Source organism: Schistocerca serialis, chromosome 5 (genome assembly GCF_023864345.2).
Source record: "Schistocerca serialis cubense isolate TAMUIC-IGC-003099 chromosome 5, iqSchSeri2.2, whole genome shotgun sequence".
NCBI lineage: Eukaryota > Metazoa > Arthropoda > Insecta > Orthoptera > Acrididae > Schistocerca > Schistocerca serialis.
The window spans coordinates 138,315,875-138,342,887 of NC_064642.1; the positions used below are offsets into that span (position 1 = coordinate 138,315,875).

General features: G+C 39.3%; 1 protein-coding gene across 3 annotated transcripts in view; it reads right to left on the reverse strand.

Annotated features, from left to right (window-relative positions):
- Positions 1–27,013, reverse strand: part of LOC126480770 (diphthine methyl ester synthase) — an 82,195-nt gene that overhangs the window by 12,390 nt on the left and 42,792 nt on the right. For all 3 annotated transcript variants that reach the window (XM_050104069.1, XM_050104068.1, XM_050104067.1), the window contains exon 3: positions 11,319–11,439. In XM_050104069.1, coding sequence (XP_049960026.1) covers positions 11,319–11,439 — 121 coding nt within the window. The remainder of the gene's footprint in view (positions 1–11,318; positions 11,440–27,013) is intronic.

Here is a 27,013-nt window from a genome sequence, read left to right on the forward strand (position 1 = left end):
CAGCTATCTTCAAATGTCTGCCAGCTCAGTTCTTTCAGCAACTTTGTGACATGATCCCATGGTTCGAACAAACCTTCGGCCATTTGTGTTGCCCTTCTTTGTATCCATTCAAGACGTTTAAAATATTTCACGGGAAGTCTTATGAAGCCAACTATTACCAAAACTGTAATTATCTCAATTGACCGTTGGATGGTTAAGGTCTTCCCCGATGATTACAGCATGACTGGTGTGGTTTGTACTACAAACTGAGGTATTCTGTAACGTTTTTGATTACAAGAGAAGGTGAGTCTGTTGGTTGATAGAAAGATTCAGTTATAATTTTATGCTCACCCATGATACTCCGTCTTGCCCAAACAATCTCACATGCAGCTTCAAGTTCTATGCCACCAGATATGAGTTTCTCATCTACCGCCACCTCCAATTCTCATTAGCCTATTCTTTCGACATACACTGAAATTTTCCCCTAAAATCTCACTGGTGTCAACTTCAGGTTTCAACCAGCTTTCTGTACCTAGTATTATGTCAACTTGACTGCCTTTCTGGAGTGTTTCAAACTCTTGAGCCTCTTTGCGAATGCTTCAGTGCTCAGCCACTGAGATTTTAATACTCTTGCCTCTGGAGAGCATTTCTTTGTATTTTACACTGATACTTCTGAGTCTCCTACAGTTACCATTATTTGAACTGGATGGAGAGTTGCCTAATCTAGAAAAATCTTGTGTGCACCTCACAGTCAGCTATCTGGACAGCAGCATCTGATGTATAGGGCAACCTGACCCATTTACGGGAACCTTACAATTCTCAATTCTATGGTGCAAGTCTAGGAAGTTGCAGCCTAGTTTGTTACAGAACCTTTGCAGTTTCTGACTCGATCCTTCCACTCTATTCAGAAAGAGTTAACCCCGATCTGGTCTGGGGACAATGCTGTAGACTTTTTGCTTCATTTAAACTCTCTGAGCATGGGTGGTATTCTCAACCTTATTTGTTGGAATGATCTAAGAAAATCCAGAAAACGGGCATCGTTCGTACCAAACTATACCACAATCTGCAATTGGTTACACCCTGCACCCTTTGGCTGCTGTACAGCATCTTCAGTATGTTGAATGAGACCCCAGGCATATACACTGAAACTGCTCTTGCTGCTATTTCTCCAGGAGTTCCATTATCCACTGTACGTTTCAACTGCTGGTTACGGGAACGTAGTATGTATTGCAGGGAAAGTTCCCACCTGCGCAAATCAGGAAAGCTACTGTTAGTGGGAAGAATCCATATGGCACAGGCTGTGAAGCAGTCATTGAGATAAGGGCTATCATGTTTGGCAGCATGTCGAGCTACAGGGTGGTCCACTTGTTTTAAGGCCACAGTTTGTCAGTGCCCATTCATTCGGACAGACAGCTTGTTGGTTGTCATGCCTACATAGAATGCAGCACAGTGATTGCAGCTTAGCTTGTAAATCACATGATTGCTTTCACAGGTAGTCCCGCCTTTGATGTGATCGGTAATGTTAGTGACCGGGCCATCTAGAGGAATCCTTCCCAAAAACCCAGATCCTAAACCCCTCACCTGGTTAAGATTCACTGATGACATCTTTGCTATCTGGATTGAAGGTGAGGACACCTTATTCACATTCCTCCAGAACCTCAACAACTTCTCCCCCTATTTGCTTCACCTGGTCCTACTCAACCCAGCAAGCCACCTTCCTAGATGTTGACCTCCACCTTAGAGATGGCTCCATCAGTACCACTGTCCATATCAAACCTACTAACCACCAGCAATACCTCCACTTCGACAGCTGCCACCCGATTTATACCAAGAAGTCCCTTCCGTACAGCCTAGCCACCCGTGGTCATCGCATCTGCAGTGACGAGCAGTCCCTCTCTAAATATATCAAGGGTCTCACTGAATCCTTCACTGACCATAATTATCCTCCCAACCTTGTATAAAAACAAATCTCCCGTGCCTTATCTTTCCAGTCTCCCACCACTTCCCAAAGTCCTGCCACAGAGGAGCATTCCCCTCATAACTCAGTAGCATCCGGGACTAGAGCAACTGAATTACATTCTCCACCAGGGTTTTGATTGCCTCTTGTTGTGCCCTGAAATGAGAAATGTCCTACCCACTATCCTTCCCAACCCTCCTACCGTGGTATTCTGCCGTCCACCGAACCTCCACAATATACTTGTCCATCCTTACACAACCCCTGCTCCCAGTCCCTTACCTCATGGCTCATACCCCTGTAATAGACCTAGATGCAAGACCTGTCCCATACATCCTCCTACCACCACCTACTCCAGTACGGTCACTAACATTACCTATCACATCAAAGGCAGGGCTACCTGTGAAACTAGTCATGTGATTTACAAGCTTATCTGCAACCACTGTGCTGCATTCTATGTAGGCATGACAACCAACAACCTATCTGTCCGCATGAATGGCCACCGACAAACTGTGGCCTTAAAACAAGTGGACCACCCTGTAGCTCAACATGCTGCCAAACATGATAGCCCTCATCTCAATGACTGCTTCACAGCCTGTACCATATGGATTCTTCCCACCAACAGTAGCTTTCCTGAATTGTGCAGGTGGGAACTTTCCCTGCAATATATCCTACGTTCCCGTAACCCTCCTTGCCTCAACCTTCGTTAGTCACTGTCCTTACCCATCCAGCCCCCTCCCTGTTCCCATTCCAGCACTACACAGCTGTCATTTCACCGCCACACTCATTCTTTTAATTTCTTTTATTTTTATTTCTCTCCTTTCCACTACTCACCCCCTCCCCCCTCCGCACCTTCTCTCCTACCCTCCGACTAAACTGCAACACTTCACTGTCCGCCACTCCCACCACACTATCCCTCCCCCTCCCCGCCCCAGCCTCCTCCTTACCCCCACCCAGTCGCCACTCCCATCATGCACTGGTGCTGCTGCTCGCAGTGTAGTTTCAGCTCTCTGAGACTGCAGACGTGTGTGCAAGTTGCGCTTGCACTAGCGCGCGTGCGCGCTTAATGTGTGAATCGTTTTACTGTGCCTATCGCGACTCAGTATCTCCACTATATGGTGAGAAGCAACTTTCCTTCTCTCGTATTGTTACATTCCATCCTGGATTTTCCATTGTTAGACAGTTATCAGTTTATATGTTTGTCAAATAATTAGTTCACTCAAGAGTGAAACTTTGGTGTTGAGCACTGATTGCGGCAGATTTGTGTGTTGGTGCAGGGATGTCATTTTGGAATGCTGTTGCTATAACTTGGAATATGTTAAAGAAGGTAATTTGTCACTTGTACTAGCTTTGCAGAAAGTGGTAGGTTGCATTTAGGGAACTTTTTCAGTTTTTGTATGTAAATTTTATAACTCACATTGTTTGGCTATTTGGTGCCACTGTTTCAAGTAACACAGAATATGCTTGGCCTCAGGAAAGAAACGTATCACACCCAACCCCTTTTCTTTTAAAGTAATCAGTATAAAACAATCTGCTTCAAATTATAATATCAAGGAATTTATGTTCAATATTTAAAGTCATTGCACTTGCCTGTAACAATACATACCTGTTCACATTTTTTTTTAAATCTGGTTTCAGAATACAGAAATGAACTTAAAAGACTTCAAATTATTCAACATTGAGCCTCTACATCCCACTAGCTATATAAAAGTTTTAAAACAGACTATGGGCTTGCACTGCAGTTCATGAGATCCGACTGTTAACTTCACGTTATGCTGGAGTGTAACACTCTCGCACTGCACATGGCAAGATTTATTTCCCTAATTTTATGTGAAATGTGATTACAAAGCAATGCACAGCTAACCACTGTCACACAGGTAAGCTAAAGTGATTATTAGGACCAGAATTAAGCACTGTTTAGTGTACATCTGGAATAGTGATTGTATTTTTATATTACGAGGGCAGTTCAATAAGTAATGCAACACATTTTTTTTCTGAAACAGGGGTTGTTTTATTCAGCATTGAAATACACCAGGTTATTCCCCAATCTTTTAGCTACACAACACTATTTTTCAATGTAATCTCCATTCAATGCTACGGCCTTACGCCACCTTGAAATGAGGGCCTGTATGCCTGCACAGTACCATTCCACTGGTCGATGTCGGAGCCAACGTCGTACTGCATCAATAACTTCTTCATCATCCGCGTAGTGCCTCCCACGGATTGCGTCCTTCATTGGGCCAAACATATGGAAATCCGACGGTGCGAGATCGGGGCTGTAGGGTGCATGAGGAAGAACAGTCCACTGAAGTTTTGTGAGCTCCTCTCGGGTGCGAAGACTTGTGTGAGGTCTTGCGTTGTCATGAAGAAGGAGAAGTTCGTTCAGATTTTTGTGCCTACGAACACACTGAAGTCGTTTCTTCAATTTCTGAAGAGTAGCACAATACACTTCAGAGTTGATCGTTTGACCATGGGGAAGGACATCGAACAGAATAACCCCTTCAGCGTCCCAGAAGACTGTAACCATGACTTTACCGGCTGAGGGTATGGCTTTAAACTTTTTCTTGGTAGGGGAGTGGGTGTGGCGCCACTCCATTGATTGCCGTTTTGTTTCAGGTTCGAAGTGATGAACGCATGTTTCATCGCCTGTAACAATCTTTGACAAGAAATTGTCACCCTCAGCCACATGACGAGCAAGCAATTCCGCACAGATGGTTCTCCTTTGCTCTTTATGGTGTTCAGTTAGACAACGAGGGACCCAGCGGGAACAAACCTTTGAATATCCCAACTGGTGAACAATTGTGACAGCACTACCAACAGAGATGTCAAGTTGAGCACCGAGTTGTTTGATGGTGATCCGTCGATCATCTCGAACGAGTGTGTTCGCACGCTCCGCCATTGCAGGAGTCACAGCTGTGCACGGCCGGCCCGCACGCAGGAGATCAGACAGTCTTGCTTGACCTTGCGGCGATGATGACACACGCTTTGCCCAACGACTCACTGTGCTTTTTTCCACTGCCAGATCACCGTAAACACTCTGCAAGCACCTATGAATATCTGAGATGCCCTGGTTTTCCGCCAAAAGAAACTCGATCACTGCCGGTTGTTTGCAACGCACATCCGTTACAGACGCCATTTTAACAGCTCCGTACAGCGCTGCCACCTGTCGGAAGTCAATGAAACTATACGAGACGAAGCGGGAATGTTTGAAAATATTCCACAAGAAATTTCCGGTTTTTTCAACCAAAATTGGCCGAGAAAAAAAATGTGTTGCATTACTTATTGAACTGCCCTCGTACGTTCAGTGAGACTGGTATGAAATACTTTCTGATGTTATTTAGGTCAGTAGCTGTGTAACTGTTTTGCACTGGAAACCTACATATTGAGATTACATATAGAGTTTATATAGCAACAGAGTTATTAACATGTCTTAGGGTCAGATGCATTGTGGCTATAAATATTGCAAGTAAATTTTGTAACTCTGCAGATGGGTACTTTAAACACAGAAACTACATAAGCAGTACAATTAATGGTTAGCTATAGCTACTAGTCAGCATAAAGTTACATCATGTACACAGTCAGGTAAAAAACACTCTATGAAAAGTTACGCTATTATAAAAGTCATAAACTGAAAAGTTACACTTACACATTCACACAGATACGAAGTCAGAAAGCTTGAAACTTACATTAGCACTGAAAGATTGGCAGAAGCCACATCAAAGATTGCAACAGACAATCTCGAAGAATTTGCACGCAAAAATATATGGTGGGATGGCCACCAGGGTAGGACATTCAAACGGTGTGCAAATAAAGAGTTAGGTATCGAGAATGAGATTTTCACTCTGCAGTGGAGTGTGTGCTGATACGAAACTTCCTGGCGTATTAAAACTGTGTGCCACACCGATACTCAAAATCGGGACCTTTGCCTTTCGCGGGCAAGTGCTCTACCAACTGAGCTACCCAAGTATGACTCATGATCCATCCCCATAGCCTCAATTCTGCCAGTACCTCATCTCCTACCTTCCAAACTTCACAGAAGCTCTTCTGCGAACCTTGCAGAACTAGCACTCCTGGAAGAAAGGATACTGTGGACACACAGCTTAGCCACAGCCTGGTGGGTGTTTCCAGAATGAGATTTTCATTCTGCAGCAGAGTGTGCGCTGATATGAAACTTCCTGGCATATTAACACTATGTGCCTGACCAAGACTCAAACTCGAGACCTTTGCAAAGGTCTCAAGTTCGAGTCTCGGTCTGGCACACAGTTTTAATGCGCCAGGAAGTTTTATATCGGTGCACACTCCACTGCAGAGTGAGAACCTTATTCTGGAAACATCCACCAGGCTGTGGCTAAGCCATTTCTCTGCAATATCTTTTCTTCCAGAAGTGCTAGTTCTGATAGGTTCACAGAAGAGCTTCTGTGAAGTTTGGAAGGTAGGAGACAAGGTACTGCCAGAATTCAGGCTGTGGGGATGGATCGTGAGTCATGTTTGGGTAGCTTAGATGGTATAGCACTTGCCTGTGAAAGGCAAAGGTCCCGAGTTTGAGTCTCGGTCTGACACACAGTTTTAATATGCCAGGAAGTTTCAAAAGTTAGGAAAGTAATTCCAGATGCCATATTTAAGCACTGTTACACCCACAAATTGAATTTGGTTTTATCACAGGCAGTATTTTGTATGAGTGCATGTAAAAGTTTTTTTATTGATCTTAGTGGTTGTGTAACATTTGTTTGTACATTCCTCCAAAAGAACAAAATAATTACATACAATAGCAAAGAAGATATTTCCAAAACTTTCACTAGCAAGATGGGGTTATTCAAGTAGCTTAGTACAAACTGTGGCAATTCATAGGGCTTAACTTGAAGATTAGTATGAGTACATTTTGGAAAATCCACAAATTAATAAACCATGTGTATCTCACATGATGATAGGAGATTTCAGTTTAACTTCCTATTCTGTCTTAAGAAATGTTTTCATTGACATATGTTACATTTAACATTGTGCAGACATTATATTTTGCAGCAAAGATTTGGAAGACCTCAAAGAAAAGTGTGCACTAAGAGATACAATGGCTCTGAGTAAAATATGGTGCAAGGCTGAAGGCACATGTGATACTCCAAGGAAGAGAAGACGAGAAGAGAGAAAACAGCAAAGAAACCTCTGTAAAGGGTGACTAGAGGAGGATGTGGTTCAAATGGCTCTGAGCACTATGGGACTCAACTGCTGAGGTCATTAGTCCCCTAGAACTTAGAACTAGTTAAACCTAACTAACCAAGGACATCACAAACATCCATTCCTGAGGCAGGATTCGAACCTGCGACCATAGCAGTCCTGCGGTTCCAGACTGCAGCGCCTTGAACCGCACGGCCACTTCGGCCGGCAAGGAGGATGTGCCTTAAGATGTTATATACTATAATCATGCAATTAAACATCAGATTTGATTTGGTGCCTGGCTTAAACTTTGTTTAAATGTTTGACTCAAAGATGTTCTCAAGCTTTGTAGACTGTTTCCTGAGGAGCCATTTCAAAAACTAACAACAATATACAGGAAGTGTTTTGATATTTTTAGTTAAAATCTGAAGTGAGTGCTATGTTTACATCACAACACCTTGAAGCCAAATATGTGAAGGAAATACAAATTTTGCTGTATCAAAATGAACTTCACACTGGACTTGTGGAACTCTATAAACTGCTTTTAATGGTACTCCCTACATTGTCATCAGCAGAATGATGGTTTCCTGCACTGAAAAAAAAAAAAAAAATTCTTTCATTAAGAATGTGCAAGGACAAAGCAGAGCAGAGTTCCACTACAGATAAAACCATAGTTAATGAGCAGTGTCATATATACTTATACATACAACTAATAAGTTTCTGTTGCATGCCATACCAACATTTTCAGTATACACCGCTGTCATTCACCATTTGTGAATGTAAGAGTATATGAATAAAACAACTTTCAAATCAAAGAATCCTTGGTCATTTATAAAACTATTATACAATCCTTCTTCCAAATACTTCATCAAAAGCTATGGCACTGTGGTGTATGAAGAAACAGTTCTACAGATATCAAAGACAGCTGCTTCTGAAGATCACCTTTATTTCAGGATAATGATCTAAGACTTTCAAATCATTATTTCTTCAACAAAAGTTACGAAAACTTCAATTCTCCTCTAATTCTTGGCAAATACTTTTACCTCGCGGACCTGATCTGAAATCTAAAAAAAACATTTTCTTCTTCTGTACTAACTCATCTTCAGACTCGTCATATTTATTTGACTACTATATGTCTGAATTTTGTTTTAACTTTCCCTTGATGATGGACATCAGTACAGGTGACCCACTCATTTTTAAATCATGAGTAAGACAGTGCTGCAATATATAATGGTATCCCTTTGGTGCAGAGGAGCAAAAAAATTCTTCAAACTGACATTTTCTTGAAAGTTGTCAGTGGGTTGAAGTGTACAAGGGAACTTTTCTCCAGTTTTTGCAACCTTTTATGTAGTACTAAAAGTCTGTAATACCTCTTTCTTCCAACTTGCAGTACATCCACAGTGTCAGAAAAGGGAGCATAACATATTATGAATTCTAATGCATTCAAAATTAGTGCCTCTTTTAAATTTTCCATGACCTAAATCTCTATGGAAGTGCATACACTTACCTCAGATCAAATAATTTCACTGCATCCTACAAATTACTCATGTCAGGCTAACTTTGAGTTTGTCCTTAACATTTTCAATTATTTCAGATGACTTTGGATGTCAAGTAGCATTACATTTGAGTATGGTTTTGTGATTCATCTTGGCTAATATTACGTATTCTCCCTTTGAATCAATGTTTGAACAACAAAACTAGCAACCGCTGTAGCATAACAATTTGCTGTAAGCACAGTGCATCAAAAGTGTGATGGTATCCCTTGTTATCAGTGTTGCCACTAAACAGAAAATCATTTGACATTCTAGATCATCATTTTTGCCACAGTTTTCAGCATCATCTTCATCTATCATTTCTTACCTTCCTCTGATTCCAATGACCTAATGATAGACAATTTTTAGAGGCTTTCATGAATTTGGTTTCATTTCTCAGTTACTGTTGCAATAACTGTTTTCGAGTTCAAAAGTGAATTCTCTGTGAATTCCATCTAGCACTGTGCCACACTATCAAATGTAAGAGCACCAGAAAATTTTAGCCATGCTAATGTTTTGGTTACTCTTCCAAGGTTAACCACCACTCCAATGAGGGGAAACATAAGAAAAAAAACTCCTACTGTGGGTTGACCATGTGTTCACAACTCTCTCTCTCTCTCTCTCTCTCTCTCTCTCTCTGTGTGTGTGTGTGTGTGTGAGATCGAGGGAGGGAGGGGGGCGGAGGGGGGGTTTGCGCGCGCGAGCATATGCACACTTGTTTTACTTTATGCATTAATAAATAAATTTATTTCTATCGCTTGTTTCTCATTTATTTTTCTAGTAAGTATCCTTCAACTAGTTATATTTATCCTATAATTAGAAATGTTTTAATTGTTCAGCATTTCAACAAACAATAGGACCACAGAAGACTTAAATTTGCGAAATAATTTCTGACCTTTCATCATGCTCTTCTGCAAACATGAGTTGCCCTAGATTATTCACAACAAGAGATATACGCACAATATTCTTCCACAATTTTTTCCCTGATTTTTTCATTTTAAGTGACTCAGAAAGTTCGACGGTGGATCAGCACTTAATTCGAACAATCTTAGATGTGCAACTCGAACAAGTAACTACAACAGATATTCCATTTGAAGATATTGCAAATTAGTCTTTGTTGGCTCCTTTTATGCATTTTCCTAGTTATATCAGCAGAACTTCCAGATGTTGGCAGGGGAAGGATGGAACAAATGAAAGAAAGTACTGTTGAGTGCAGAGTCAATTGCATGGGCTGTGTGAGAAATGTAACTGACATACGCATTTGCCTACGAAGCATTTTTATGTTGCAACTGTTATGTTGTAAAATAAGCAAAGCTGGACTCAAATCGTACATTGGTTTGAACACAACACTGCTTTCCTGTGCACAGTCCTACTAAGGATATTATGTCCTTGGCCTTCTTCCAACCTTTGAATTGGTTTATCCAGCCAGTTATAGGGTCACAACAGTTTTAACAAGGAATCTGAACCACATTGCAACTTAACATTTTCCCCATTACCAAATCACTGGCAGAGGTGAAAGGATTGAGAAGTACAAGAAAAGGTCATAGGGCTAACTGAGGGTTGAATCCCATGCCGTTTGATTTATGACCTGGCACTTTCTCACTGTGAGCCACATACATGTACAAAGAACTAATTTATAATTCACCAAAAGAAACCACAATTAGCACAGGAACAGACAAGTTATAAATGAGAAAGTGCTAAGAAGTAGACGATGATGTGATGGTAGTCTATGTTATTCATTAGTTAAAGTTAGAAAAATAAATAACAAATAATTATTTGTATTCACTGGGAGGAAAAATCATTTTATCCATGAATAAAGGGTTCTTGAATTACCTATTGATCTAAATAATTATCTAAATAGCAATTTACCTGAATAGAACCCATCTCTGAAACTGCTACCTTACAGTGAGGTATACAGTATCTGCTTAAGTTAACTAAATCTTTCTTCATTTGACTGTTCATTGTTAGGCCCCATACACTTACTGCCCCTATGAATTATTCACAGAAAATCATAACCAATGACTTCTGTCACACATACTGATTGGGAAATGACTCATTTGTATCAAAAATTTTATCTGTTTACTGTTTTACAATACTCCTGAATAACAATTTACTTTTACAATTCTGATTATGGGTGTGTAGTGCACACTTTGCACATTTTTTGTGATAGAGTGGAAGTTTTTAAATTATTGATGGTGAAGTAGTATCACTCCCCTTAAATCACTCTTCTTTTTGGTATTTTAACTGCAGGTAGTGTACTTCTTTACTGTTGCTTTTGTGGAATTTTACTCTTGGTTGTCTCTGGAGAAAAAAGGATTAGTAGTGATTTAAGCCTATGTTTGAGGAGCAGCGGCTTCTCCTCCTCCTCCTCCTCCTCCTCCTCCTCCTCCTCCTGTGTTTGCTTTGTAAATCTCTTCCCGCAGTGTTGTTCTTATATTCCTTCTAAACACTCTGATAATTTAATTATAATTCAAAGCGTATCTCTCCAACATGTTGCATCATGAATTTAACACGTAAACAGGAGATGATGTTTAGGTAAATTGTTGAGAAGTGTGTCTCATGGGGGTCAAAATGATTCCTGGGAGCAAAGCTACATTTGTGCATTAAATGATAAAATGGTGTAGGAGTCTTATTTACATTCAGGGTACACAAACATCAATTACTTCTTTACATTTATTTAAAGATAAAAGACATTCATCACTTACCAAGGAGACACAGAGTATGAAGCCCACGACATTTATTTTCCACTATTTTATTGTAGAAGCTATCAGGTTTCCAAGAATCCGTCCAGAATGGTATTGATACTGTCTCTCCAAAACTATACAGCTGTAAAAAGTAAACAAATGTGTAAAATCAAATTCAGCCACACTAGTACTAGTAAAAATATAGCTAGCTCTCTCTCTCTCTATCGTGTGTGTGTGTGTGTGTGTGTGTGTGTGTGTGTGTGTAGAAGGGAGGTGTGGGGGGGGGGGGGGGGGAGAGAGAGAGAGAGAGAGAGAGAGAGAGAGAGAGAGAGAGAGAGAGAGAGAATTTGGTTGTCACTGTGCAGAAGCCATTTGTTTGCAGGGATATGGGATGAAAGTATTTTAAAATTTTATTTTTCAATTTCAACTTCCATGCTTTGACTTGGTTGCTGTGGAGGCCATTCACAGCCTGGCCACAGTTTCAGCGTGCACTGCTCACCTTTGCATGGTTCTCATGGTGTGGACTGCTGACCAGTCGGGCACTATGGTAGAGTTAGGGTTGCAATTTTCAACCAATAAGAGTGTTGGGAGGAATTGCATGGGGTCTTGGATGTGGGTCACTGAGGGCCACGGCAGAGACACCTCGCCCTCTCAGCTTCCAGTTTCCGATCGACCAACACGCTCTTCTCCTGTTCTCCTATGTTCCACTCAGGACTTTGACCATAACCACCTCCAAATGGATGAAAACTTCCCTAGGTGCTCCACCAGTATCCATTTATAGTGAAAAAATACCCTATGGGGTTTTACCAGATTTTATAGTCTCATTTGTAGACACAATTGTCCCAGATGTCCACTGCCTGCTCAGCTTCAGTCTTACCTGATCTTCATCTTGTTACATTTGAACAGTTTTAATTCACTGAGAAGTGAGAAAACTACTGCATAATTCCTGTGCTACATCACATTAAGTAACGAATAGTGGAGGTGGTATTGTTCCCAGTGATATATTTAGGAATGCTACCGTTCTTTAGAAATCCTGTACAGTTGTCAATAAAACTCACAAGGCAGTAAATTTATTGCAAAGTCATCATAAAAATGCCTAACTGCTGAAACTGTTTTTCACCATATCACACTGCTCCACTTTCATTTTGTAGTTACCAATTTAATGAAGGCTATCAGAGACAGCAAAGGACTTGGAGGAGCAGTTGAACGGAATGGACAGTGTCTTGAAAGGAGGATACAAGATGAACATCAACAAAAGCAAAACGAGGATAATGGAATGTAGTCAAATTAAATCAGGTGATGCTGAGGGAATTAGATTAGGAAATGAGACACTTAAAGTAGTAAAGGAGTTTTGCTATTTAGGGCGAGTATAGATTTAAGTGTCAGGAAGTCGTTTCTGAAAGTATTTGTATGGAGTGTAGCCATGTATGGAAGTGAAACATGGACGATAACTAGTTTGGACCAGAAGAGAATAGAAGCTTTCGAAATGTGGTGCTACAGAAGAATGCTGAAGATAAGGTGGGTAGATCACATAACTAATGAGGAGGTATTGAATAGGATTGGGGAGAAGAGAAGTTTGTGGCACAACTTGACTAGAAGAAGGGATCGGTTGGTAGGACATGTTCTGAGGCATCAAGGGATCACCAATTTAGTATTGGAGGGCAGCGTGGAGGGTAAAAATCATAGAGGGAGACCGAGAGATAAATACACTAAACAGATTCAGAAGGATGTAGGTTGCAGTAGGTACTGGGAGATGAAGAAGCTTGCACAGGATAGAGTAGCATGGAGAGCTGCATCAAACCAGTCTCAGGACTGAAGACCACAACAACAACAACAACAACAACAACATCAGAATTTATTTAGTTGGAAACAAAGCTGTTACATAGGCCTACAGATGAACAAGGGAAGCTTTACAGTTGTGACTGTGTGTCTATTAGAAATCTCCCATCGCTGTTTCAATCTGTGATATAGTTGATAGCATTTCTGTATAGAAATTTAATAGTAATATAATGTCTTTGGTTACAGTTAATTATTAAATAGAAGTATTTGCAATTAACATCATTACTTATTAGACAGCAAATTTAATCAATAGTGGTTTTAATCACACCCTTGATCATCTTACAAACTAGTTTCACTGGGGTTATCGTCACTCTAAATCATTTCCTATGGCATTATCTAAATATTAAACTAAATATCATTTTGGGCAAGTATCATTCTTCATGTAGCATGCACAGTTGTTAATCAGTTTCTTCTGGATTGGTCCTACAGCCTCAGTAAATTCGAAGGAGGACTTTATTACACTGGGCTGTGTTTTAGAGTACTTTATTTGCATCTCTAGTTCCAGGCACTGTCCATTCGACATCTGTTACTATGGATCCACTTGACAATGGTCAGTGTCCGAAACAAATAGGGCAAATAAAATAATTTAAAATACAGCTTGGTGGCACAATGTCCTTTAAACAATTGTTAACCCTGCACATCTGAGTCACCAATCCTCTGACATGTTTGGTTCAAAACTTCTCAGCACATTACTTTCCATTTAATTCTTTAATAAATATGCAACCTTTTATCACATTTCCATTTCTCACAGTCTGTCAATATTTATATCACTTGAATAGTCACAATATTCGTTATAACTTATTTCATTTGAGATTCTTTCTATTTCCCAATGTACAGTGTTTTCATACTTGACCTTAGGCACCTACCCTCTGACTCATACTGAATACAGACTACTACAAAACTTAAGCAGACTCAGCTTGAGAAACATGAATTTGTGAAGACTACAATATCCAGTAAAGATCCGCTTTTCAAAGAACTTCATAAGGTAAGCTTACAATCATAAAACTCAGAGGTATCACAATTCAATATTGCAACTTAAGAGGAAGTTGCATTGCTATTGATAATTGCAGCTAACAAAGCCCTATCCAATTACATAGATTTACTTTGGCCAGAAAGAGTTGCAAGCTTCTACAGGGTACCAAACATTTTTTCATGGCATATTACAACTATTTTCCCAGTAGATGGACAGCAAACAGTAGCAGTTGTCTTAACCAATGCTGCAACACAATGCTCTTCAGGATGCCACTGACCACCACACATGCTATAGAGAGCATGTAACAAATATGCGGCAGTGAGTACAGTTCACTCTAAACATGAATGTTATATACTCTCAAAGAAAGTTGTTATATATTTAAGAGTCATTATTATTTAAAAACGAGTAAAATTCTTTTCTCATATAATGGTACAGTTCCTTCAAAAAAAATAAAGGCAATTTCCTTCGCAATCCTTGTCCGATATGAGTTGTTGCTCAGTCTCATATCTAAATTGATGTGTTTAATTGCAATAATATTCTTACTTTTGAATTTAATCAACATATAATGTGCAATAACTCAAAATGACACTCTTATGAGTTAGCATTTGACCCCTTTCATCAAAGCTACCATTAGATGCCTTTGAGGTATAAGGCTAATGGTAGCTTTTCATGAAGAAAGCATTAGGAAGTGCACCATATGGCACAGATCATTAACGAACTATGCTGCATGCATAGGAGGAAGTCACATTGCTTACTTGCAAGAGAAGAAACCATATGTATATCTTTAACAACTTCTTAATAAAAGCAATTACTATCAGGAAGGTCACATACGAAAGCCCATATATGAATAATTGTTTATTTCTGTGTATAAATTAATCAGATGGAAAAGAACAAATAAAAAATGTAAACCTCTGAAAGCTTTCAATTGATTATAGTGACAGCTGAATCCTATGATCAACTGCATGTCAAGAATTGTAGTTGCCACTTAGTCTGTGACGTGTTCATGAAGCTTCCAATTCATAAAAACTGTTCACAGTGTCAATTTTCAAGTGTAATTGTGAATTTTACAGCAAAACCATCATGTTCGCATTATAGTTCTTGTAATTTCTTATTCAAATGAAAGTTACTGGCCTCCAGTTAATTTAATTATTTCATTTATGCCAAGCTATTGCATAGACTCATATTAGATTAGCAACCCAAGATCCTGTGCCCACATGCGGCTCTGTTGAACAGACATTACCTACAGAAAGTACCATGTGAGTACAAACTGTGACTGGTCATAGACTATATCTCATAGCGTCCTATTAATAAAGTACATAGCCAATAAGTTGCTGATTTTCATTTATTATTAGACTTGATCCAGGTTTCAATACCACTAAGGATATCTTCTTCAGAAGAACAAGGAGTTACCTAAATTTTTTTAACAACAACAACAAGAAGAAATGATATATTGCTCCCAGTCATGAATACAAAGTGATTACAATTCCTAAATGGAAAATAAAAACTATTACTTACTTCGACTACATTATTTAAAACTCCATCATGAGCTAAGGCACTGAAGTCATATACAGACAATGTGATTAAAATCTATTAAAACATTGAGACTGAAAACAGATATATGGCTATTAAACAGACAAACATCAAACTAAGCACATAGCAACTAGCTGTAGCACTTACATAGACTAGCACAGAGCGCACCACATATTGTGGGCTGATGCCATAATAAATGCTCCATTACACATTATGGAAAATCCAGGCTGGAATAATGACAGTATTATGAAAAGGATACACATGTGTAAGTTGTCTAGTTCAGAAGAAGGCCTTCTGGCTGAAAGCTTACATGTTTATTAGTCTTTCTGTAGTGCCTGTTCGCGACTCAACATTCCACTATATAACGAGTGGCAATCTATCCTTTTCCTAATATTGTCAGTTACATATTATTTAACTTTTCCTGCAGCGACATACCATTATAACATGCTAAGTTGCTACCAATATGAAAACGTTCAACAGCAATGGAGTAAAGTCAGATAAAAGGAGTAAAAAGTACTACTATTCTTAAATTGGACAATCTCCCACATTTTTTCACAGTATTAGATAATGAGGAGAAAAACATATTAAGATGAAAGAGGTAGCCTGTTTCTCTAGTGAAAATGTTGAAAACAATTTTTTTAAGGAAAGTGTTGAAAATGATGTTACTGGAAGTAATTAAGAGTGCCCTCTAGTGGTAAACTAGCTTATTGATGAAATAATGCTGTCTCATGAAAACAAAGGAAAGTATTACAAGACGTACATGAGAAAAACAATGCTTTCGAAGAGCAAGTGATGTTGATATACAAGATACAGTGGCAAGTTATTACTTAAGTCACAAGCAATGGCTTGAAAACATTAAAGAAGGGAGACCACCAACCGTATGGATTCAAGGAATTCAGACCTCTATCGGAAGGAGAAATACTGAAGAGACTTATAGACAGATAGACATAAATGGAGGATGAAAATCAAATTTGATATGTAATCTTGGCGTACCAGAAATTGTAAAATGTTATACAAGATGGAATCCAAAATTTTCAGGACTGGTGCTGCCATCTGGAAAGTAGGAGTAGTAGATCTTTGCACCGCTAGGTGGTGAGAGCTGCATATCTGATGAGTCAGTATGCGGAGTAGCATTCAACTGGGACAACGTGTTGCGCGTCCACAGTGATTTCCATAATACTCTGTGTTTGGTGTGTGTGGTGATTTTACGATGGATCCGTGAACAGAACAGCGCATGTGTATCAAATTCTGGGCGAATCTCAAGAAAATTGCTAAAGAGACCCTTGCAATGATTCAGCAAGTGTTTGGTGGACAGAGCATCAGCTGTACGCAAGTGTTTGAGAGGCATGCTCGGTTCAGGGCCGGCCGTACACACATCGAAGATGATGCTCACATTGGAAGGCCCGTTAGCCACACAACACCAGACATTGTTGCCAATCTTCAACAATTGGTTCGTGCAGATTGGCATCAAACGATTCAAGACCTTGCGGATGAAATGGGTATTGGTTATGGGACATGTCAACAAATGTTAATTGATGAATTGGGCATGCATCGTGTCGCCGCAAAATTTATGCCAAGGATCTTGACTGCCGATCAGAAAGCACAGTGTGTTGAAGTGCGCATGGACCTCTGTCGCACCGCATCTGATGAACCAACCTTGCCACCGTTATCACTAGCGATGAGAGCTGGATTTACGGTTATGACCCAGAGACAAAGCAACAATCGTCCCAGTGGAAGAGCCCGGACTCTTCAAGACCAAAAAAAGTGAGACAGGTAAAGAGCAAAGTGACGAGCATGATCATCGTTCTCTTTGATACCAAGGGAATTGTACACAAAGAATTCGTCCCACCCAACCAAACAGTGAATCCCGTGTACTACTGTGACGTTTTGTGACGGCTCTGTGAAAACATGCGGCGACGGCGGCCCGAACTTTGGCATCAACGGAACTGGCTGTTGCATCATGACAATGTGCCGTCACACGTCCTTGTTCACCAGGACCTTTTCGGCAAAACACAACATGGTAGTTGTACCCCACCCGCCATACTCGCCAGATTTGGCACCTTGTGACTTCGCGCTATTCCCAAAACCGAAACTCAACTTGAAACACCATCAGTTCAACACTCTAGAGAGGATTCAAGAAGGATCACTGGCGGTGATCAACACCCTCAAAGAACAGGACTTCCAGAAGACATTTGACCAGTGGCAGAAGTACTGGGACCAGTGTGTATGTGCAGGTGGGAACTACTTCGAGGGTGATGGTGACCGTTAGTCCAAAGGTAAGGTTTTCAACAGATGGCAGCACCAGTCCCAAAAATTTTGGATAGATTAGATTAGATTAATACTAATTCCATGGATCATGAATATGATATTTCGTAATGATGTGGAGCAAGTCAAATTTTCCAATATATGACATAATTAAGTTAATTTAACAACATAATTAAGTTAATATAACATTTTTATTTTTTAATTTTTTTTTGTTTGGTTTTTCTTTTTTTTCTTAATTTATATCTAAAAATTCCTCTATGGAGTAGAAGAAATTGTCATTCAGAAATTCTTTTAATTTCTTCTTAAATACTTGTTGGTTTTATCTGTCAGACTTTTGATACTATTTGGTAAGTGACCAAAGACTTTAGTGCCAGTATAATTCACCCCTTTCTGTGCCAAAGTTAGAATTAATCTTGAATAGTGAAGATCATCCTTTCTCCTAGTATTGTAGTTATACACACTGCTATTACTTTTGAATTGGGTTTGGTTGTTAATAACAAATTTCATAAGAGAGCACATATACTGAGAAGCTACTGTGAATATCCCTAGATATAAATGTCTGCAGGATGATCTTGGATGGACTCCAGCTATTATTCTGATTACACGTTTTTGTGCAATAAATACTTTATTCCTCAGTGATGAATTACCCCAAAATATGATGCCATATGCAAGCAATGAGTGAAAATAGGCGTAGTAAGCTAATTTACTAAGATGTTTATCACCAAAATTTGCAATGACCCTTATTGCATAAGTAGCTGAACTCAAACGTTTCAGCAGATCATCAATGTGTTTCTTCCAATTTAATCTCTCATCAATGGACACACCTAAAAAATTTGAATATTCTACCTTAGCTATATGCTTCTGAGTAAGGTCTATATTTATTAATGGCGTCATACCATTTACTGTACGGAACTGTATGTACTGTGTCTTATCAAAATTCAGTAAGAGTCCGTTTACAAGGAACCACTTAGTAATTTTCTGAAAGACATTATTGACAATTTCGTCAGTTAATTCTTGTTTGTCAGGTGTTATTACTATACTTGTATCATCAGCAAAGAGAACTAACTTTGTCTCTTCATGAATATAGAATAGCAAGGCATTAATACATACACTCCTGGAAATTGAAATAAGAACACCGTGAATTCATTGTCCCAGGAAGGGGAAACTTTATTGACACATTCCTGGGGTCAGATACATCACATGATCACACTGACAGAACCACAGGCACATAGACACAGGCAACAGAGCATGCACAATGTCGGCACTAGTACAGTGTATATCCACCTTTCGCAGCAATGCAGGCTGCTATTCTCCCATGGAGACGATCGTAGAGATGCTGGATGTAGTCCTGTGGAACGGCTTGCCATGCCATTTCCACCTGGCGCCTCAGTTGGACCAGCGTTCGTGCTGGATGTGCAGACCGCGTGAGACGACGCTTCATCCAGTCCCAAACATGCTCAATGGGGGACAGATCCGGAGATCTTGCTGGCCAGGGTAGTTGACTTACACCTTCTAGAGCACGTTGGGTGGCACGGGATACATGCGGACGTGCATTGTCCTGTTGGAACAGCAAGTTCCCTTGCCGGTCTAGGAATGGTAGAACAATGGGTTCGATGACGGTTTGGATGTACTGTGCACTATTCAGTGTCCCCTCGACGATCACCAGTGGTGTACGGCCAGTGTAAGAGATCGCTCCCCACACCATGATGCCTGGTGTTGGCCCTGTGTGCCTCGGTCGTATGCAGTCCTGATTGTGGCGCTCACCTGCACGGCACCAAACACGCATACGACCATCATTGGCACCAAGGCAGAAGCGACTGTCATCGCTGAAGACGACACGTCTCCATTCGTCCCTCCATTCACGCCTGTCGCGACACCACTGGAGGCGGACTGCACGATGTTGGGGCGTGAGCGGAAGACGGCCTAACGGTGTGCGGGACCGTAGCCCAGCTTCATGGAGACGGTTGCGAATGGTCCTCGCCGATACCCCAGGAGCAACAGGGTCCCTAATTTGCTGGGAAGTGGCGGTGCGGTCCCCTACGGCACTGCGTAGGATCCTACGGTCTTGGCGTGCATCCGTGCGTCGCTGCGGTCCGGTCCCAGGTCGACGGGCACGTGCACCTTCCGCCGACCACTGGCGACAACATCGATGTACTGTGGAGACCTCACGCCCCACGTGTTGAGCAATTCGGTGGTACGTCCACCCGGCCTCCCGCATGCCCACTATACGCCCTCGCTCAAAGTCCGTCAACTGCACATACGGTTCACGTCCACGCTGTCGCGGCATGCTACCAGTGTTAAAGACTGCGATGGAGCTCCGTATGCCATGGCAAACTGGCTGACACTGACGGCGGCGGTGCACAAATGCTGCGCAGCTAGCGCCATTCGACGGCCAACACCGCGGTTCCTGGTGTGTCCGCTGTGCCGTGCGTTTGATCATTGCTTGTACAGCCCTCTCGCAGTGTCCGGAGCAAGTATGGTGGGTCTGACACACCGGTGTCAATGTGTTCTTTTTTCCATTTCCAGGAGTGTATTAAGAACAACAAAGGACCCAAGACCGACCCTTGTGGAACCCCATTCTTGATAGTTCCCCAGTTATGTGCTGATCTTTGCATATTATGAGAACTGCTTATTTCAAATTTCTGCACTCTTCCAGTTAGGTACGAATTAAACCATTTGTGCACTGTCCCACTCATGCCACAATATTTGAGCTTGTCTAGCAGAATTTCATGATTTACACAATCAAAAGCCTTTGAGAGATCACAAAAAATCTCAATGGGTGGTGTTCGATTATTCAGATCATTCAAAATTTGATTGGTGAAAGCATATATGGCATTTTCTGTTGAAAAACCTTTCTGGAAACCAAACTGACATTTTGTTAGTACTTCATTTTTACAGATATATGAAGCTACTCTTGAATACATTACTTTCTCAAAAATTTTGGATAACGCTGTTAGAAGGGAGATTGGACAGTAATTGTTGACATCAGATCTATCCCCTTTTTTATGCAAAGGTATAACAATAGTATATTTCAGTCTATCAGGGAAAATGCCCTGTTCCAGAGAGCTATTACAAAGGTAGCTGAGAATCTTACTTATCTGTTGAGAACAAGCTTTTAGTATTTTGCTGGAAATGCCATCAATTCCATGTGAGTTTTTGCATTTAAGCAAGTTTATTATTTTCCGAATTTCAGAGGGAGAAGTGGGTGAGATGTCAATTGTATCAAATTGCATAGGTATGGCCTCTTCCATTAACGGCCTAGCATCTTCTAATGAACACCTGGATCCTACTATATCCACAACATTTAGAAAATGATTATTAAAAATATTTTCAACTTCTGACTTTTTGTTCGTAAAGTTTTCATTCAATTTGATGGTAATACTGGCTTCCTGTGCTCTTGGTTGACCTGTTTCTCTTTTAATAATATTCCAAATTGTTTTAATTTTATTATCAGAGTTGCTGATTTCAGGCGTGATACACATGCTTCTGGATTTTTTAATAACTTTTCTTAATATAGCACAGTAGTTTTTATAATGTTTGATAGTTTCTGGGTCACTACTCTTTCTTGCTGTCAGAAACATTTCCCTTTCCCAGTTACAAGATATTTTTACACCCTTAGTAAGCCATGGTTTGTTACACAGTTTCTTACAAGTATATTTAACTATTTTCTTGGGGAAGCAGGTTTCAAATGCATTACATGAAATAAATTATATTTTAAATTGGCATCAGGTTCACGGTACACCTCATCCCAGTCTAACTGCTGTAGGCTTTCCCTGAAATTTGCAATTGTTAAGTCGTTAACTGAACGTACTACTTTGGAGGACTGTTTAGTACTGCTGAATGGAGCTATGCCATATTGTGAAACCAAATGATAATAATAATAATGCTAGTAATAATAATAATAATAATAATAGTAATAATAAACCCCGTGGAGACCCGGGAAAAGAATAGGCCTCCGGTGTGTTCTGCCAGTCGTAAAAGGCGACAAAAAGAACAAACCACTAATAGGGCTAACCCCCCTTTTAGTGTGATTAGTTGGTTCAGGACAGAACTAATGAAGCCTCGGACAAGTGCTGTCATGGTCGGGGACAACGCTTGAACCCTATGCCCGTCCACAATGGTAACGACACTGCTAGCCACATGGAAAATGATTTAAATCCAAATAGAGTTGTTTTGCTGGATATGCTTCCTGCAACCACTCTAGACACCTCATGTTCTGTTATTACCAAGCAACAAACTTAGGAACCAACACAACTGGATACAGATCACAAGTATACACAAAATTTATTACCAGATACCCAGAATTAAAATTTTTAACAGAACAACGACTAGCTGATCAGACCCGTGTAATAATAAAAAATAACAGGTTACCCCAGTCAAAATTAGGAAACATCAAACATCAAGTACAACAAATACTGGAACAAAATAATGTGCAATCAGAAGAAGAAGAAAATACAGTAATTGACTCAAACATCCCAGAGCAAAGAAACAAATAACACCACGCATCAATTAAACAATCAGAGGAAAATGAAATCTTAAGACAGCCACCAGAACAAGCACAAATAGAACATGAAGTGACACACAGGTTAGATATAGAAGAAAAATTTCAGCTGACATGTATAGAATACAAAGACACAAATACAGACATTACACCATTCTTGCATAAACCACCAAATAACCCACAAGTCGAAACAACAATAACAACTATCAACAAAATCATACACAACAAAATAAATGAAAATACAACTATGGAAGAGTTACAACTACTGGTTTATATAGGAGCACTCACTACACTAAATATACACACTAGGCAGAGATCAGAACCAACCAACACACAGAAGAAACCCACAAAACCAGCATGCCAACACAGGCTACAGATCTGAATAGAAAAACTGAGAAAAGACATTGGACAGCTGACACAATTTATAAGAAATGAAATATCAGACAAAAAACGAATAAGGTTAGGTAAAATCTCACAAGAAGAAGCGATAGAGCAATTAGATGAAAAGAAGCAGAAATTACAAGCATTGGCCAAATGACTTAGAAGATACAAAAAAAGTGAAAATAGAAGGAGACAAAACCAAACATTCAACACAAACCAGAAGAAATTTTACCAGACAGCAGATAACACACACATCAAAATAGACAATCCACTAAACATAACAGACATGGAACACTTCTGGAGCAACATATGGTCAAACCCGGTACAACATAACAGGCATGCACGGTGGATACAAGCAGAAACAGACACATACAAGATGATACCACAAATGCCTGAAGTGATAATTTTGCAACATGAAGTCACCCAAGCAATTAATTCTACACACAATTGGAAAGCCCCTGGAAATGATAAAATAGCAAATTTCTGGCTAAAGAAGTTCACCTCAACACATTCACATCTAGCTAAAATGTTTAACAATTACATTGCAGACCCATACACAGTCCCTGATACACTTACACAAGGAATAACTTATCTGAAACCTAAAGACCTAGCAGACACAGCAAACCCAGCAAAATATCACCCCATAACATGCCTACCAACAATATACAAAATATTATTTTCAGTCATTACACAGAAATTAATGACACATACAACACACAACAAAATTATAAATGAAGAACAAAAAGGCTGCTGCAAAGGAGCACGAGGATGCAAAGAGCAACTGATAATAGATGCAGAGGTGACATCTCAAGCTAAAACTAAACAAAGGTCACTGCACTACACATACACTGATTACCAAAAAGATTTTGATAGTGTACCCCACTCATGGTTACTACAGATATTGGAAATATACAAAGTAGATCCTAAATTAATACAGTTCCTAAACGTAGTAATGAAAAATTGGAAAACCACACTTAATATCCAAACAAATTCAAATAATATCACATCACAGCCAATACAGATTAAGTGTGGAATACACCAAGGAGACTCATTAAGTCCTTTCTGGTTCTGCCTTGCTCTGAACCCACTATCCAACGTGCTAAATAATACAAATTATGGATATAATATTACTGGAACATACCCACACAAAATCACACATTTGCTATACATGGATGATCTAAAACAACTGGCAGCAACAAATCAACAACTCAGTCAATTACTAAAGATAACAGAAGTATCCAGCAATGATATAAATATGGCTTTTGGAACAGACAAATGTAAGAAAAATAGCATAGTCAAGGGAAAACACACTAAACAAGAAGATTACATATTGGATAACCACAGCGACTGCATATAAGTGATGGAAAAAACAGATGCCTATAAATATCTAGGATCCAGACAAAAAATAGGAATAGATAATACAAATATTAAAGAAGAACTAAAAGAAAAATGTAGACAAAGACTAACAAAAATGCTGAAAACAGAATTGACAGCAAGAAACAAGAAGAAAGCTATAAATACTTTGCTATACCAATATTGACCTACTCATTTGGCGTATTGAAATGGAGTAACACAGACCTAGAAGCACTAAATACACTTACACGATCACAATGCCACAAATATAGAATACATCACATACATTCAGTAACAGAAAGACCCACATTAAGCAGAAAGGAAGGAGGAAGGGGATTTATCGACATAAAAAACCTTCATTATGGACAGGTATACAATTTAAGAACATTCTTTCTAGAACGAGCAGAAACTAGCAATACACACAAAGCAATCACTCATATAAATACATCTGCTACACCACTGCAATTTCATAACCACTTCTACAATCCTTTAGATCACATAACATCAACAGATACGAAGAAAGTAAATTGGAAAAAGAAAACACTACATGGCAAGCACCCATCTCATCTAACACAGCCACACATCGATCAAAACGCATCCAACACTTGGCTAAGAAAAGGCAATATATACAGTGAGATGGAAGGATTCATGATTGCAATACAGGGTCAAACAATAAACACCAGATATTACAGCAAGCATATTATTAAAGATCCCAATACCACAACAGATAAATGCAGACTTTGCAAACAACAAATAGAAACAGTAGATCACATCACAAGCGGATGTACAATACTAGCAAATACAGAATACCCCAGAAGACATGACAATGTAGCAAAAATAATACATCAACAACTTGCCATACAACATAAACTAATAAAACAACACATTCCCACATACAAGTATGCACCACAAAATGTACTGGAGAATGATGAATACAAATTATACCGGAACCGAACCATTATAACAGATAAAACAACAGCACATAACAAACCTGACATCATACTCACCAATAAAAAGAAGAAATTAACACAACTAATCGAAATATCCATACCCAATACAGCAAATATACAGAAGAGAACAGGTGAAAAAATTGAAAAATACATCCAACTGGCTGAGTAAGTCAAGGACATGTGGCATCAGGATAAAGTTGACATTATACCAATTATACTTTCAACTATAGGAGTCATACCACGGAATATCCACCAGTACATCAATGCAATACAGCTACATCCAAACTATTATATACAACTACATAAATCTGTAATTATTGATACATGTTCAATTACCCGAAAGTTCCTAAATGCAGTCTAACATATACCGTACAGTTAAAAGGACGTCACGCTTGATCAAGGTCCGCGTCACTTTCCATTTTTAACCAGACATAATGTCTGAGAAAGGAAAGAAATAATAATAATAATAATAATAATAATAATAATAATAATAATAATATTTAGGTAACTCCTTGTTCTTCTGGAGACACCCACAGTAGTATCAAAATCTGGGTCAAAATTAATAATAAATAAAAATCAGCAACTGACTGGCTGTGCACTTTATTAATTGGAAACTTACTCACAGTTGTAACTAACAGCCATGTTCAGCAGTGTGAAATCTGTAGCTTGTTATTACAGATTCTCATAAGATTTCATAGTGTTCTTAATTATGCTGAAATCCATGCCACTCCTTGCAAGGACACACCATTAAAGGGAATGTTGTAGTGTTTTAGAAGGGAAGTTTTTAACTTTGACTATATTTATTTATTTATCAGATTCTGTGGGACAATGTGAGCCACAGCTAATTAGTCATGGAATGAGTCAGTACACAGTTTACAAAATGCTGTTTAGAAAATTTCTAAAGAAAGAAATAAAGAATGAAAAAACACAAAACCAGAAAATTTTAATAAATAATGCATTACAGGGAAAAGTTAAGGTTTACTGTGAGGAACTCTTGTACAGAATAGGAGTGTGCCACAAGGAAACCTTTCAAAGTGGATTTGAATAGTTACAATTTATCACTCAATTTTTTTCAGTTCTGCTAGGAATCTATTGAAAATGAAATTTGCCAAATAGTACACAAATTTCTGCACAATGCTTAAAGAAGTCTTATTCAAGTTACATTGTTTTCTTAATACATTTGTAATGAATAAAAGTAAGCTTTAGTCACATTACGTTAAATGCTGAGGGGTATACTCCAGAGAAAGCAGATGAGGAAACTTCTCGATCAGAGAACCCTTCAAAATATAAGAGGAAAGGAGAGAGTAGAGCAATATTTAATATTAAACAGGATATTGTTTCTTATTTATAAATGTGTGTAATTATTAGAGTGAGTGTACAAACAACAGGATGACCTACACCAAAATGGAAGTGAAAAGATATAGACAGGGAAATTACTGCTGTTAAATCTGGATTGTGGTTTAGAGAGCATTCTTCTGTGGAAGAAGGTGTATTTGACGGTTCTTGAAGAAACCGGATACTGTTAATTTTGAGGCTTAGTCCAAATCTGCAAAGTAGAAAACCCTACCTGAGGTTGGATGTCTATTATTTATGTAGATTTAATAAATAAATAAGGAAGAGGCAACTGTTGAGCTTTGTAAGCTATTCATGATGCAGGGAAAAACCAGGAAATATTTATAGTTTGCAAGGCAATGAAAGGTGAATAGTTACAGTTGACAGAAGAACAGGTTGGTTGGTTTGTGGGACTGAAGGGACCAGGCTACTAGGGCCATAGGTCGCTTTTTCCACGAACTTTTAACACCCGCAAAGAATAATAACAAACAATTGAGATGACAAGAGACGACACAGGACAAGACAGACACAGACAGAGACAGAAAAAAGGAATTAAAATCACACCGAGTGCGACAGTGGTTGGCCAACCATA